The sequence below is a fragment of the Mauremys mutica genome, chromosome 5 (assembly GCF_020497125.1).
Source record: "Mauremys mutica isolate MM-2020 ecotype Southern chromosome 5, ASM2049712v1, whole genome shotgun sequence".
Lineage (NCBI taxonomy): Eukaryota > Metazoa > Chordata > Testudines > Geoemydidae > Mauremys > Mauremys mutica.
This window is the reverse complement of record NC_059076.1, coordinates 17,364,930-17,380,510: the sequence shown is the minus strand read 5'-3', so window position 1 is coordinate 17,380,510 and position 15,581 is coordinate 17,364,930. Positions and strand designations below refer to the sequence as shown.

General features: G+C 40.5%; 1 protein-coding gene across 5 annotated transcripts in view; it reads left to right on the top strand.

Annotated features, from left to right (window-relative positions):
* Positions 1-15,581, top strand: part of SLC4A4 (solute carrier family 4 member 4) — a 303,735-nt gene that overhangs the window by 92,686 nt on the left and 195,468 nt on the right. For all 5 annotated transcript variants that reach the window (XM_045019895.1, XM_045019894.1, XM_045019896.1 and 2 more), the window contains one exon: positions 9,232-9,411. In XM_045019895.1, the coding sequence (XP_044875830.1) occupies positions 9,232-9,411 (180 nt within the window). The remainder of the gene's footprint in view (positions 1-9,231; positions 9,412-15,581) is intronic.

Sequence of the window (15,581 nt, the reverse complement as noted above, 5' to 3'; positions counted from 1 at the left end):
GTTAGATCCTTATAGGCGTTTTCTGTACCATTTTTTTCTTGTTCATCCTGTCTACTTTCCCCAACACTCCTGCCCCTGCGTGTGCTAGCAGTGGCTTTCAGTGATAGTGACTCACGTTTCAGTCTCTAATTTAGGTGGTTAGTTTCACTGACAAACACTTCTGTTGCTCATGCATGCATGCTGCAGCTCTGCTATGATATGCAGGAGGCAGCTTCAGATCTCCCAGTCCTGACCACCTGTGCTTACATTGTGAGTAGCAGAGTTCTTGTGCTGCCCCAGTTGATATGCCAAACACCTGGGCAGGCACTGAAATGACAGCAATTTACTCTAAGTATCATGGGGACACTTTTACTACACTACAAACACACTTTTTTTGAGGTGGTGAGGTAGAGGCTTGTTTAGGTTAAACAAATTATGTATTGATTATGACTCTACAATAATAACCAATGCCCTGGTTTTCTCCATAATCACAGGAATTATTAGTGCACCTAAGGGGGAGGAAAGACTCTCTCTCTTCTAGACTTGATGGCATGCAGTTCATCAGCAGTATAAGTCTCCTGTCCTCCAACACAGCTCAGAGCAACACACTTGCAAAATTCAAAGTCCTTCCTGCTCAGACAATTAGAAGAACTAAGATCAAAATTTTCAAACTTTCATGCCTAAAGAAGGGGCTTAATCTATTCAGAAGGGCTGAACACTGAAAGCTCCCTCTGAAGTAAATGGGCTCCATAGGGCTCGGCAACTGTGGAAAATCAAGCCACTTATTTATACCTATATGGCTCCTAACTGCATAAATGCATTTATAATGCCAAACACAGTTTAATATTGGGTCTGTCTGCCTTGATGATTTCCACACTCTGAAAGAGACAATTCAGGCCAAGGTTTTCAAAAGCAATACATTATTTTGGATGCCTCGATTTTGGGTGCACCACTTAAGACGCCTTAAAGGAGTCTGATTTTTAAAGGATGTGTGTGAAAATCAGGCGTCTCAAAAAAACCAGAGGTACCCAAAATGAGTTGTCATTTCTGGAAACCTTGGACTAACACTTTGTATAAGATTTTATAATATACGTAAGCTGCTCTTTCAGAAGCCATCCTCTTTGATCAGGATCCAAGCAGCGTTGACCTGATCAGCTCAGCTCATGGCATGGCAGGTTCTGTAGGTTGTCTAACCTCTCACACTTGAAGAGTCAGAAAAGCTGCTTATAGGTTTGTGGGTAAGCGTCTAACAATAGATTATAAAAACCTCAGGTTGAATAACCAAAACATGCTTGTCGTCTTCTATCTTAACAGTGTTGACCAATTTATCATTTGCCAGCTATAGGCATTTATCTGCCGTGCAGAAACTACACTCAGTTATGTGAGTGTCTGTCCCAGATTCCACTGCACACGTTCTCTTTCCTTCCTAGATCAATCCTGCATCTTTTGGTTGCTTATATCCACTGTTTCATTTAAATGTTCAGGTTTGTAGATGTTCTTTTAAGGTGCCTGATGAAGAATGCCCCGTTTACTTTTTAGTTTAAGTTCTTCTCACTTCTTAAATCTTTTTTTAACTTTCAGCGTACTGCCTTCCTACTTGAAAGGAATGGTAGGCGGCAAGGTACAGCACTAAACCACCTCTACAATAAGCTTCAGAAAAGCCTTGTTAAATCTTCTTAAGAATTTTTCAGTTTAACTCAATGGTGATCAATAGGTGTGGAGTGAAGGAGGGAAAAATCATGCTTTTGGAATTGAGAGCCTGAGATTCAAACATCTCCTTTATTCTGCACTCATCCTATTCAAGTGCCTTTCAGCACAAGCTGACTATAGTGTCCTTACACGTGAACCTTTAAGGATTGTAGAGATCGTTTTTATCTGAAGAGTAAATTGACTTTTGGGAAGATACACACAATTTGATGTCTCATCAGGTCACTGGAACTTATTTCTCTTATTTACATGTTTTCCTCATCCATGCCCCCATTCATGCTGTCGTCATTATATTAAACATCCCATTGTTAGATATAAAAAATAATATGGAGAAGCTTTGGTAGAGTTCAACTATTGAGTAACTAACCAGGGGGAAGGTATTATGCTTCAGGAAATGTCTTAGTTGTTTGAAGAAATGAGGCTTTAGAATAGCAAGTTAGAAGTGTTGAAAAGTACATCTCCCCCCGCCCCTTTAAATCTTTAGATCCGTCTGAGCCCATAGAGGAGAACAGGGGCACAGGGCACTCAGACTACAACTCAAATGAGGCACCTTAATGACATGTTTATCAGTCAAACATTTATTGTTTTTGCGTTGATTTTATTTATTTTGGAAGTGTAGAAATTTCCCATGGAAAATTATAATTCTGGCATTCCCTAACTTTTGAGTGCTTGACTTTGCAACCAGAACATTCTTTTACCATAGGTGGTGGTGGTGTGTGGTTTTTTTTAATTATTTTTATTTTTTTTATATAGGTATAGATAGATAGTGGTATCGCTGATCACTGGTGTCCTCTTGTATTACTGTATCTACAAGCCTGACAAATCTGTCAGCTTTTCTGCTGAGCCTCTACATCTGACGCTTCAAACTTCATACACTCTCTAGTTTGCTGTAGAGCCTGAGATCCGTCATCTCTTTTATGTTTGTTTGAAATTTCAAACTGAAAGCACATGAGGCTTGCAAAAAGCTCCTAGGCCTGCATAGCCCTTTCTGATACCATCTTGAAAGTGGTTAATGGAATTTCAGGAGGCTTTGCAAGGGACAGATGGATGCACTGGGTGTGAAGGCAGGTCCAGAGAAGAATAATCTTACAACCAAGTGAAAATGGCATGCTCCCCATACATATTACACTGTGTCCCATACTGATTTAAATGCATGCATACTTAGGTATCTGCAAACAGTCTGAACCACCTCTTTTCAAGATTAGCAAAGTGCTTTTTACTCACTGAGGGCTAGGTATGCACCACATTAGAATGTTTAAATCCAAACTGAGGTATTAGAGTGCAAAAAAGCATCTGAACAGGCTTCTTAAAACATTAAAAAAAGAAAAAAGCCCATTTTCTTCCTTTGGTAACCAAAAAAAAAAAATCACCCTCAGACTACCATCCAACATGGTAGAGTTTGGCTCCCAAGTAATTTGTTGGTGGAAAATTATAATAAACCACTGAAAGTGAGGGCTTACAATGAAGCTTCCTGCTGCAATGTTTGCAGTGACCTTCAAGTTTATCACATCATCATTCTGGCTGCTAGTGTGTGCTAACCTGCTGTAGTTGATGTAGCGAGTAGAACTTCACGGAGAATCATGCAGAAAGAATAGAATTCCTCTCTTACTGCTCTATCTTTGCAAAAGTGTTAGCAAAAATTCATTAGACTGAAGTAAAGAAATTACAGTGTGTTCAGATCGAGCAACTGAGAATAATAGTGCTGCCCAATAATTAACCTAACCAGGAACACATTAATAAATTAACTTGTCCTGGTGTGGCGCCTAGAGGTCCTGTTGTGCTGCATGCAATCTCAGTAGATGAGACTGAGGGTGGGAGGGGAAACAAAGTCACACAGAAGTGAAGTGACTTAGCAAAGGTCAAACGGGAAGCCAGTGACAGAGCCTATGGAATCCAGGTCTCTGGACTCCTAGTCCATTTCCCTATCCACTGGACACGCTGTCTTCCATATGTAGGAGCAAATGACTGAGGGGTGGCTCCCTGGTGAATATCATGGCTCATCAGCTGCGCCAAAGGGTGGAGTGTCCAGAGAATTATAGCGCTACAATAAGGACCAAGTTCTATCTTCAAGATGAACACACACTTTCGTGGCTTCTGTAGGGGTCACACCCATGGACTTGAAGATACAACTTAACCCTGATGTGTTGAGGCACCATATAAAAGCTAACTGAGCATTTGGAAACATCAGCAAGGGCACAGTGGATAATCTCCATTGATGTGTGGGAATCTAATATCAAAAGAAACAGCAGGTGTAGGGTGGGGACAGTATCCACAACAGAAAGGGCAGTTAGTGACTCTTGACAAGGAAATCTTATTGCCCTGACCAGATGTGAAAGCCAGATATAAGAGGGTGAGGTGCTTCCCACGGCTGTGTTAAAGCAACCTCCTTCTTTGAGTCACTTTAATTCTGTGGTCAGCTTGATAATAGAAACACATCATAGTAAGCCTGTAGACTTAATACTTTAATATGCTGCCAGCAGAACTAGACAATCTCTTTAATCCTTTTGATCACATGTGTACAGTGCAGATTTTGGTAACGTGAAACTAAGTTGTGTATGTGCAGGCAAAGCATCTGCATTACTTAGCTGCAGTTCCCCATTCTGCAAGGGAGAGAAATGTTTAATGTTCCTCTCCCCCTCCCCGAAGGGAGGTGGCTAAGTAAGATTTTCCTGTTCAGTGTACTTGAAGGAAGTGGTTGGCATTTGTTTACGTTGTTGTGAGTTCTGAGATAAACTTCTAGGCTCTCCTCCCAGAGTGCCCGGCAGGAAGCAATTGACACACATTCTCAATGCACTAGGTTTGAGACATTTCCTACTTGCTGGGATAATTTAGCTTTCCCATGAGAACCATTCAGTGCAAATGGTCATGCCTGATAAATGTCACAAGATGCGTGTACGGCATGTTAGCATGCTGCAGCTTAAAGAAGGATAGGAAGAATGAAAATGGCTGCTTTAGTTCTCCTTCTGGCCTAGGTATTACCCCGCAGTCAGTAGGGTTTTTCTTTGACACCCGTGTCAGTCCAGATAAAGATTTCCTCAAGAGCACAGGGTGATGGAAGTAGGGGCAGCATTCCCTGGCTCAAAGTGGTTCCCATCATGTACAGGGTTTACAATTTTCTTCACCCCCCACTCTAAAAATTGTTCTAACGCCACTGCGGGAGCACCCCACCCTCAGTCAAAATCTTTTTCTTGGAGAGGATATACGGGCCGTTCTTTCATGCACTGTCCCCCTGCCCTCATTTCCCCCAATAAAACTGTCAGCCTGTCCTAAGGATCTGATTAGGTTTAGAAACTTCTAATAGATCAGAGTTATGTATTGATTTAAAGTAGTATAGGCGGCATGTGTGTTGATGCCTATCATTGAAGGTTGCCTACACGTTTCCATTCTGAAGAGCCTTTTGCAGTTGCTTACCACTTTCTCAAACTTTTTCCTGTTGGGGCTGACATTTTTGAAGATGGATTTTCTGTCCAGTGGTGATCTTGTGTGTGATTTTTGAGAAAAATGGGTCACAGGTTTTGAGTGTGAAGAGAGTAGATGGTGGCTGCTGATGGTGAGGGGCAGAGGTTGCTTTTTTAAAATTTTCTTCTAGGAACTTTTTGTGACCTTTTTAATTTTTTTAAACAGCCCAAGCACCTTAGCAATTTGGGGTAGAAATTTGAGATTTGTGTGCATTTCAGTGGTGAAAACCCATTCTATTTTACTGCATTGTAATGGTTTGTTTAAAAACAGACACTGTCCATGCAGACTGAGTTCTCTCCCTGCCTCTGACAATAACTGTTGATCTCCCGGCATTGCATTTGCACTGCACCTTTGTGTAGATAAGCAGATTGAGTGCGTTCCTCAATGTCTGAAGGTGCGCATGGAATGTGGGTGATTATTCTGATTGATGCAAAGTTTTGGAGTAATGTAAGCAAGGTGTCAAGGCTCTACAGGTATCCATGCTTCAATGAGGCAAGAGTTTACCCCCTTTTTTCTTTTGATCCAACACAGCATTTTCCTGCTGCCTCCCAAGTAGTCCCACACCATGGGATTTTTGTTTTATTTTCTTGTTTTCTTTAGTAGTAACAACAAATAGAAAAAACCTTACCAAAAAACACGAAAAGAACATTAAGGCTTGAGGTGGAGATCTTGGATGCCAACGTTCAGATAATCCAGTAACATTTTTTTTTCTTGTGCATATATGCATTACAATACAGCCTTTAAATAAAGGCACAGTTGCTGTCTTGTAGGACTTCTGTTTCATTCAGGTCCTCATCCGATGCCTTTCGAAGTCAGTGAAAAACCCACTGAAGGAGTCAATGGGAGTTATTTGATCAGACCTGGAGTGTGCAGGTTGGATGGTGCAGTGAATGAGACAGAGCGTCCTGTGTGTCTGTCCCTGTATTTTTGCCCCAGCTTTATTGTAAATTAGTAGAGCATAAGCCTAGGCTAGATCTGGATGTATATTTCTGTAACTGAGAGTGCAGGTAGGCTCATAGTGGACAGGACGGAGGATGCGCAGTGAATGAGGCAGGGGTCCATGTGCTGAACAATGAGGATAAAAATAAATATTCAACAGTTGTTCCATTCACAGTGCATTGTCCAACCCGTGCACACAAGGGGAAATGTGGCCCTGTGCAGTGTGCCAGCACAAGACCTGTGCATCACTTAAGTAATGCACAAGCCTTGTGCTATCTCTGTGCACAAGAGTGACTTTCTCAGTGAATGAGACAAGGTTCCTACAGAGATGTGTGTAATGTATGTGCACACAAGGGCAGAGTTCAGGTGGCATGAACATCCGTACCTTTAGCATCACTTGTAAGCTTCATGTTGAAACCTTATTCTTTTAACAGGTATTGTTTTTTGGGATGCATGTGTCTGTTTAAATGCACAAGTTAATATGAAATTGACTCCTATGCTGCTAATCTGAATGTGTTGTCCTCTTGTGGAATTACATTTCATGAAGTGTGAATTGAAACCATAGATTTGATCTGAGAAAATTTGCAAATTAGATTAGGTTATCTAATATTCTGGTTTATATAACTGTACTCTGCATACACTGTGATAGAAGTTTTTTGGCATGTAAATATACTTGATGAATATAGACTCTCTCCCTGATTTCTGTGCAAGAATGAAACACTCTTTCCTTAATAGAAACAAAAATCTCATACTTTTTTTCCTGGTGCAATTTTGCTTTGGCTTTTTCATTTATTAAACTATAGCTCTTAAAAAAACATTACCAGTGAAATAACATTTTTGTTCAGTTTGAGAGTTGTGAATTAAAAGTTAAAGCATCAAAGGATAAATTCTTCCTGCTGTAAAATATTTTGGGGTTCAGTTTTTCTGCATGACCAGTTTACCGACACTTACAGAAGCAGGAGTTAGGAAAGGAACTCTGGCATGTATCTATGAAGAAAAACGTTGAGTATTTTAAGATGTTTTCTATAAAGCAGCAAAAATGGGCCAAATTAACAAATACTTTTCACTTGGTCTTTTTGTTTTTGATTCCAAAAGGCCCCATGTAAAGAACACAGAAAATCTCATTCATCTAATCAGGCTGTACATGTTCATCCGATATTGTTATAACTAACATGTCCACACAGTGGCAGGTTCCCCAGTACAGGTGTTGCTAATTGGACTGTCCCCATCTACATAATCCAGGAAGATCTGGGTAGCTATCCCACACTGCCTGAGTTCCAGGTGTTGGTCATCAAGAATTTCACATGGTGCCACATGCTCTGGGATTTTCCAGCCCATACCGGTCAGGGAGTTAGCTGAAGTGGCTTAAGTTAGTTATGCAGATGGGGCTAGGTATTTCCATTTCAATAGCAGAATCACCATTTTTTTTTAATGCTTTCACAGCTTAACAGTCACGTCAGTCCTGCTCATGAATGAGATCAAAACCTCATTCACAGCAGAAGGGGTCGCATGAGACCTATGTTGTGTGTGACTGTGAAGTGCAGATGGATTTATTCATGTTACAGCTTGGTTGCAAACTTGATAAAAGCTTGTAGTGCTGAGAGGCCTAAAGTTTTGGAGTCCTTGTTCACACTAATGGCAAAGCTGTGGTAGGCCATGTCTACATAGGGACACTCAGGAAAATAAAGGGCAAATTAACTAGAGGAGTGAAGTTAACATGCATTAGTTAAAGTGCATTAACCCATTGTGTGGATGTTCTCAATTCAGAAGTAAAGTGGCTTAGTTTGCTGTAGTTTAATTTTTCTTGAAGAATTTCTCTTTCCCCAACAGAATCCCATCTGAATTACTTAGGCTGCTGGGGTGAGGATTCTGGCTAAAATGCATACAAGTTGGATTTTCAGTTTGGGTTCCCACAGCAATTGCATCTCTTCCCACTTCTATCTAATCAGTATTTTTTTTTCTTGCTGTATATGTGGGTTAACTGCCAAGATTTAAATGAATAAATATATGCAAAGCAACTGAGATAGATGATGGCTAAGGGAAACAATAACTACGAATTTCTGAGCTTAAGGGAAAAGAACTGATCAAACTTTCAGGTAAATACACTTGTTCTCACATGTGAATAGGATCACCTCTTCAGATAAACATACTTCAGTCAATGGTCAAACAAGTGTGTTTATCTGAAGCTCTGCAATGGTACGTTGTAAAATGAGTGGATAAACCAAAGTTGTTCAAACATATCAAAGGCACTTGTCTTTATCAGGGACTGAATCCATAGCGGGTGTGTCTGAAATTTTTAAAAATAAAATGGTTGAGTTATCAGAGTACACAAGAAATGTCTGAATAATTTCCTAAAATGTAAAGAATCTCTTTATTCTAGGCTGGTGTTGGAGGGGCAAGGGACTTGGAAAAGAAAGAATCAAGAACTTTTTATCCAACTCAAAAAATAGACAAGTAGAATTTTATCCCATTGCTTTAAAAAAAAAAAAAAAAAAGAAGCATGGGGAGTGAACATCTTTGTATTTGAGAACAAGCATAAGCAATTTGAGGCCAAATTGTAATTTGTTTTTTAAAGTTTTGGAAAGTATTGGATACTTAACAGACAGGAGCTTAAAAGAGAAGCTTCGTCCTCAACCATAACACTGCTGCTCTGATGCAGTAATACACATGTATCTTAGCACTTTTTTTCCCCTCCAGATTTGGGCTATTACTTGGCATATTGGACACTGGTCCAGATATTCAACTGGTGTAAATCATCCTAGGTTGATTGACCAGATGAGTGTCCGGCCCAAAAAGTGTATTTGTTTAAAAACAAAACAAGTAGGTTCACGGGAAGAGTTCTTGAAGACTGCAGAAATACTGTGATTTTTTTTAAAAACAAAAATAGCCACAAATATTGAATAGCCAGCAATGGGTCTACACTTGCATGTAGTGTCAGTTGTGATTATTTTTTTTAAAACTACTTGACCATAAAAGAAATAACAAACAAACCAAAAGGGGATTCAAAAGCTGCTAATTAATGTTTGAGTAAAGCAGCAAGTTGAGCCCCTGTTTAGGGATATTCATACAATGAAATGTGATATAAACTAGACTTGGTATTTCTGCAAATTGCATGTGATGAAAATTAATGCTCCTACTGTTCCATAGGCCATCACACTGTCTACATCGGGGTTCATGTGCCTAAGAGCTATAGGAGAAGGAGACGCCACAGAAGAAGACCTGGGCTAAAGGAGAAGAAGGAAAGAGAAAAAATCTCTGAGTACTACTCCGACAAATCAGATGTAGAAAATGCAGATGAGACGAGCAGCGGCATCCTTAAACCACTCAGTGAGTACTGTCACTTTCTGGCATTCCTTGTGATACTCTATTGATGTGCAGTGCTCTTGTCCTGAGCATTTAGAAGGAAACTGGATCCGTGAAACAACATCACCAGCATGTGTTTCGGGGTCAGCATGTGTTTTATCAGTTGCCAGGGAATTGTTGTTTGGAAGAGACACCACCCAGGCACCCCAGGTGAGCACTTCATCTTTGTTCACCGTCAGGTGTCATTGTTGGGTTAGATGTTGTCAGTGCAAATTGTCAAAACCAAGCTGATGTGGTGTGTGAGGAGACAGCAAGCAATTTGAAATCTAATTACCCGTTCTGACTGATCCATTACCACCCCTCCTCCTGCACACAGCATATCCACAGTCTCCCAGGGTACAAGGATAGTCACTTGCCCAGGGGGGTCAGCTAGAAATAGAGCTAGCAGTGGGATAACAGAAGAACCAAGTCCCGTCAGAGGCCGTAAGAAATGTTTTGACTCGGAATTGCAGAATTCTATACCATGGTGCCTGCCTGCTTTAGTAATTATCTGCTGTTTATCAGCTGCTTCCCTCCAACTATTTATTGAATTGTCTTAAGAATAAGAGTTTATAAAAAAAAAAAAAAAAAGTTGGAATGAAAATGTAACCTTAGTCATATGACCTCAGTTGTATACTGATAGACTGGGCATCTGATTTGGGATATTCAGCTGGGTCTTGGAGTGTTAGAGATGAGATACCTGAATTGTCTAGTGGAGTACCTTCTCTCGAGTGCCTTTCTAGGGGACGCTCTGTGAAGTCTGATTCCCAGGCCCTGTAGCCGTCTGCCCAACTGGCTGTAGGTTCATTTTTCTGAAAAGTGGTTGCTTAAATAAGAGGCTGGGGAATTAGAGAACAGGAAGAGAGAGACTGTGATAAACTATTGAAAATGGTGTCACACTGTAGAAGTTTGACGAAATGGGAAGAATATAAGGTGACAGTCTGCACTATGTCTGCCTGCTTTCTTCACCCTGCCTTCCCAACCTCTCCAGTCTCCGGAGCATTCCTAAATAGATTGAACCCCACCAGTCCTAGCACAAAAACCTTTTGGCTACTATTCTGCCATTGACACCTTCTAAGATTTTAAAAACTGGCCATTTATTTCTACTTTGTTTTTCTGTCTCTGACTGTTCCTGAGCCATGATTACTTTGACTCTCAGACTATGACTACTTTAGTAGTCTCTTGTGCAGGACTTTGTCAAAGGCCTTTTGAACATCTAAGTATCCGGTTCTCCTTTACCTGCTATTTCATTAACACATTCGACTATGGCACCAATTTTCAGAGCAGACCAGTTGCTCTCCACAGTAGCGGGGAGAGGCAGCTGAAATGAACCCTAGCGATAGGAATCCTCCACAATCAGATTCTCATGCCCACAGTATTCCATTCTGTTAAAGGTTTGCAGGGTAATTATTCCCCCCTCCCCCGCTTCATGTTAAGAAGCGTTCAACTTAAGTTATGGCCTTTAGGTAAGGATCAGTTGCAGTAGATGACTGAGAGTTTTAGAATTAAAGAGCTTAGGGATTTTGAATAGTAATTTTAAGGAGGTAAGTTAAGATAAAGCTGACATGAAGACTTTCATTATTTAAAAAAAAAAAGACAGTTGTCAGAGAGCAGGTGTCGTAAGAGGCTGAAGTTGAGATCCAATATCTATCACACAGTAAGAGTAGGATAGAGTGGAGAGTTTTGATATGGATCACTGGAACAAAGGGGCGCTGCAGGTGGGTAGGTTGGAGTCTGAGAAGAAAGAAACTGGGAAATATAGAGCATCAATGTTTCCTCTGAATGAGAGGAATGTTGGAAATAAGACAGTGGAACAGGAGGTATCTCTAAAAATTGCTAGAGTGCAGAGAGTGGGAATTAGTATACCAGGTCTGATTTTCATTTACAGTAACCCACCTTTACACTGCCAGATATATACAAAGGGGTGCCCTAGTATAGAAGAGAATCAGGCTGTGGACTGGCTTGCTTGACGCTTGTATGAAGTGAAGTGTCATCAGAAGAGGACAGAAATGCCTTATGCACCAAGGTGAAAATGAAGTTACAAATCCACCATGCAGTTTGACACAGTTGAGCATAATAGTCTCTCTCTCTCTCTCTCTCTCTCTCTCTCTCTCTCTCTCTCTCTCTCTCTCTCTCAAAGAGGCCCAAGAATAGAATAGCAGGGGGTGATGCAGTTCACAGGATTAAGGGGCATTGGGACAGCAATACGGATGACACTTGCATAACACTATTTGGATTGAGGCTGACTCTAACCGACTGTTATCCTTCACTGTAATAATACTAAAAATTTATTGTATTCACGCAATTTGGAAGAGGTTGAGTGACTCAGACCTGATGAATGTAGTGTAGCAAATACTGGATTCATAGAGAAGATGATGGTCTGGGTGTACATGTAATGAGAGAATAAAACAAAAACGTTTTTCAGAAGCACTGTGGTCAATGCTCATGTATAATTTGATTGGGTAATGTTTGAGATGTGATGCACTGGAGACTGAACTGAAGGATAAGTGAATCTTGTGTTGTAAGAAGATTTTCAATGGAAACCTTTAAAAATCACATTTTAAAATTAAAGAAATTCAAAAAAATTCTTAACCTCATCTACTTGTAATAGAAGTGGTTTTTTTAAAAAAAAATCTGTTTTTACTGCTTGCATTTCTCTAGTTTAGCCAATAAAATGAAATTGTCAGTGCAACTTAGGTAGGTAGTTTGTTTGTAGCCTGTTTCATGTTCAGGTTTCCGGGCACAAGCACAGTACTGCTTGAGTTTTAGTCACTATTTGTTAAAATAATTTCCAAGAATTAATGGACATATTTCATAGATTCATGTCTGAAAGCGACCTCGAGAGGTCATCTAGTCCAGTCTCCCGCAGACCTAATAGTGTCTCTTTTTTAAAATAATTTCCTGTCCCTGATGGGCAGGTATCAAATTCAGCTTTAAATATCCCCACTAAAGGTGATTCCATAACCTTCCTTGGCAAATCTGAAATCTTGTCAGTTGGAGTTTGTGTGCAAATCTGCATTGAATCACCAGGTCGGGTTGCTGTACCATGCTGATGAGCCCAGACAAAATATGTCAGTGGAGGCAGGCAAGAGATTGAACAGGTCCATAAAAGTAGACCTCTTCTAAGGGCACCTTGTTAATTTAGAACTGGTAGCATGGCACAGCTGGATTTGGGAACTATATCTAGTAATCTTTTTATCTGTGTCCAGTTTCTGCGAACAACTCAAAATTTGTGTGCGACAGAAATGTACAGTCTTCAGTTCTTCCAACCACAGGAGGATTGTGTAGAAAGGATTTTTGTTTATATTATAAGTGATTTAGTGCTCATGAAAGAGCCAACCTGATATCTCTGGAGAGAGAGGCCCTCTTTCCACAGAACTGGTACAGAATGGGCCTGAATAGGGTAAATTTTCCCCAACACAATCTCATCAATGTGCCTCAGCTCTGCAGAGACTACTTTTAGAGATGCGAAGGCAAATCAGTCTCCGTGCTGATGATTGCATCCCTAGCCTGTCTGCGCAGAATGTCGGTGAGGGTACTAATCTTGGTGTGGTTTCCTAGCCGCCCAAAACTAGCCCAAGAACACCTAATTTCCAAAAATGACTTTCGCTAGCTATTCGCCTGAACCTCGTTGATATGTATGACCTCAAAGCAAGAGATGCTACGTATTAACATAAGAACATAAGTTAAGTCTTTCTGAGCCATCCAGTCCCTGATATACACATTTTAACATTTTTGGGGGAAAATGTAACAGTTGTGTTAAACCGGCTTTCAACTTCCTCTTCCGTCTTCCCTCAAACATGCACGTGATAATTAGAATGAAGCAACAGCTTTACACTAAAACAACTGAGAAACTCTGAATTTAGGTTTCTAAATTCAAGTGCTACTGAAGCACATAGCCATCAAAGGGAGAAGGGTAGAACATTGAGACCACAGTTGGGAAATGCAAAACTGCAGGGTGGGAAGGTAAGTAATGTTGTAACACTAAGAGCAGAAACAACAAGGAGTCTGGTGGCACCTTAAAGACGAACAGATTTATTTGGGCATAAGCTTTCGCGGGTGAAAGGTGAGGTGTTTTTTACCCGCGAAAGCTTATGCCCAAATAAATCTGTTAGTCTTCAAGGTGCCACCAGCCTCCTTGTTGTTTTTGTGGAAACAGACAACATGGCTACCCCCTGATGATAAGAGCAGAAGTAATGTTGGGCAGAAATTTTAGGCTCTTCAGATCCATCAATCCAGGCTGACCCATTTAATGGAGAGAAGGAAGGAATCCTGAATAGGTGGTGGTAGAGAAGCGGATGGCTTTGTTGCTTGGAGCAAGCTTGACAATCGTCTTTCTGGATGCATAGAAATCTCAAGCCAAATTCTGCCCTCTGAAGTAATTAAGGCTGATTGTCTCTGCATGCAGCTGAGGGTAGAATGTTGCAAGAACAAGATAAGGGTGGAATTGCTTGGGTGGAGTACTGATCCAGACCACCCCCCACTTCTCCACTCAGTGTTTGAAGACTTTTCTGGGAGGAGGTGCATCTCTGCTTATGCTTTCCTCCTTTCTTCTTAGTGGAGCCACAGTCTGATTGTTCTGTGGTTTCAGTTGGGTCACCTTGATATTTGTTTGAGATGGAAAAGGCCGCTGAAATTCTTTCTCTGGCTGAGTGCCCTGGGAGTAGGGAGTATGAATGAGCTACATGTAAAAGTCACAAGCCAAATTGCGATGACCATATGTGTCTCTTTATTTTGAGGCTCTGACATCATAGGCTTTCTGAACAGAAATGTTCTGAATGTGATATGTAAACTATAGATGAAGGGATTGACTTTAGCGACTGACAGCTTTGGCAGAAAGTAGAGTAGAAAGTTTAAAAGATTTTCTCAGTGATGAAAATTCTTATTTCTGGTTGTTTTGTCCCTCTGGTTGACATTATTTGAAAATAGTTTTACTATCCGTCTGGACTGATGGATGTGAATTTCATAGACACAATTTAAAGACATTTTCTTATGCAAAGGTCACTTGGGACTACCACGTGTAGAGGGGCGAGAAATCCTGAAATATTCAGCACTTTGCAAAACATGGTAGAAAGTTTTGCTATCTCATAGTATAGAAGGATGGAGGTTAGTATTATTGCAAGCTATTCAAGATAGCGCATGGGATAATGAAACTCTGATCTCAGAAGAGCATTACTGCAATACAGAAAAGTGTAGAATGTTATGCAGATAAATATGTAGAGGAAAACTGGAACCTCTGTGTTCTTCAGGATGATTTTAAAGCAAGATGTTTTTCTGTGGTCTTACCATGCCTAAAGAATGAGAAATCAAGATAAAAAACCCTTATATATATTTGGTATGTGTGGCAGGAACTAAATTCTCCTATTTTGATGCATATTGCTGGCTGTAAATGTCTTATCCCCCAGTACCAAGAAGGTAATGAGGGGAGCATGGCCTGTTTCTTTTGTATAAACAGTTAGAGCCTGATTCTGCATTGCTCTGCGCTTTGTATGGTTGTACATTGACTTCTTACCAGATCAAAACGGTAGGATTTTTATAGCCACTTCATGCTGTTACAAATGGCTATACAAAGCACAGGACACACGGGAATCAGAGCCGGAGTTCATTGTATGCACAGGGAAAGTGACAGGCAAATGGATTGTTGTTGCATCAATGTTCTCAAACTTTTCCCCTCCCTGAAACACAGATTTTCATGGACCATCTCTCCTTAATGCCCCCACATGGCAATTTTACACCTTGCTTATGAAAACCACAGCATGGTTAAATGAAAATATAATTTTGGAACAGTGTTCATGAAACAAGATGTAAATAAATTTGTTTTTAATGATATGAGTCAGCTGGCTGGTTACATGTCCTCCTCCCATTATGTACACATGCTTCTTTTTTTCCCTTCCTGGATGTAGGACTTGCATAAAAAAATTATTATATATATATTTTCTGCTTAGGGACCAAGAAGGGATTTTCAGGGATCTCTTTGTTTCTTGTGTGGGCATGAGCTGAGTATATTGGTTTCAACCCAAAGGTCACTGAACCTAAAGTCTTGTTGTCACGTTATATGCTTTTCCCACTGCCTTTGTGTTAAAACCAAAGGCAGCATGAAAATGTTGGCACTCGCGCAGGGCACTCAGGTTCTGGCCTGTAAGGCTTCAAAGCTC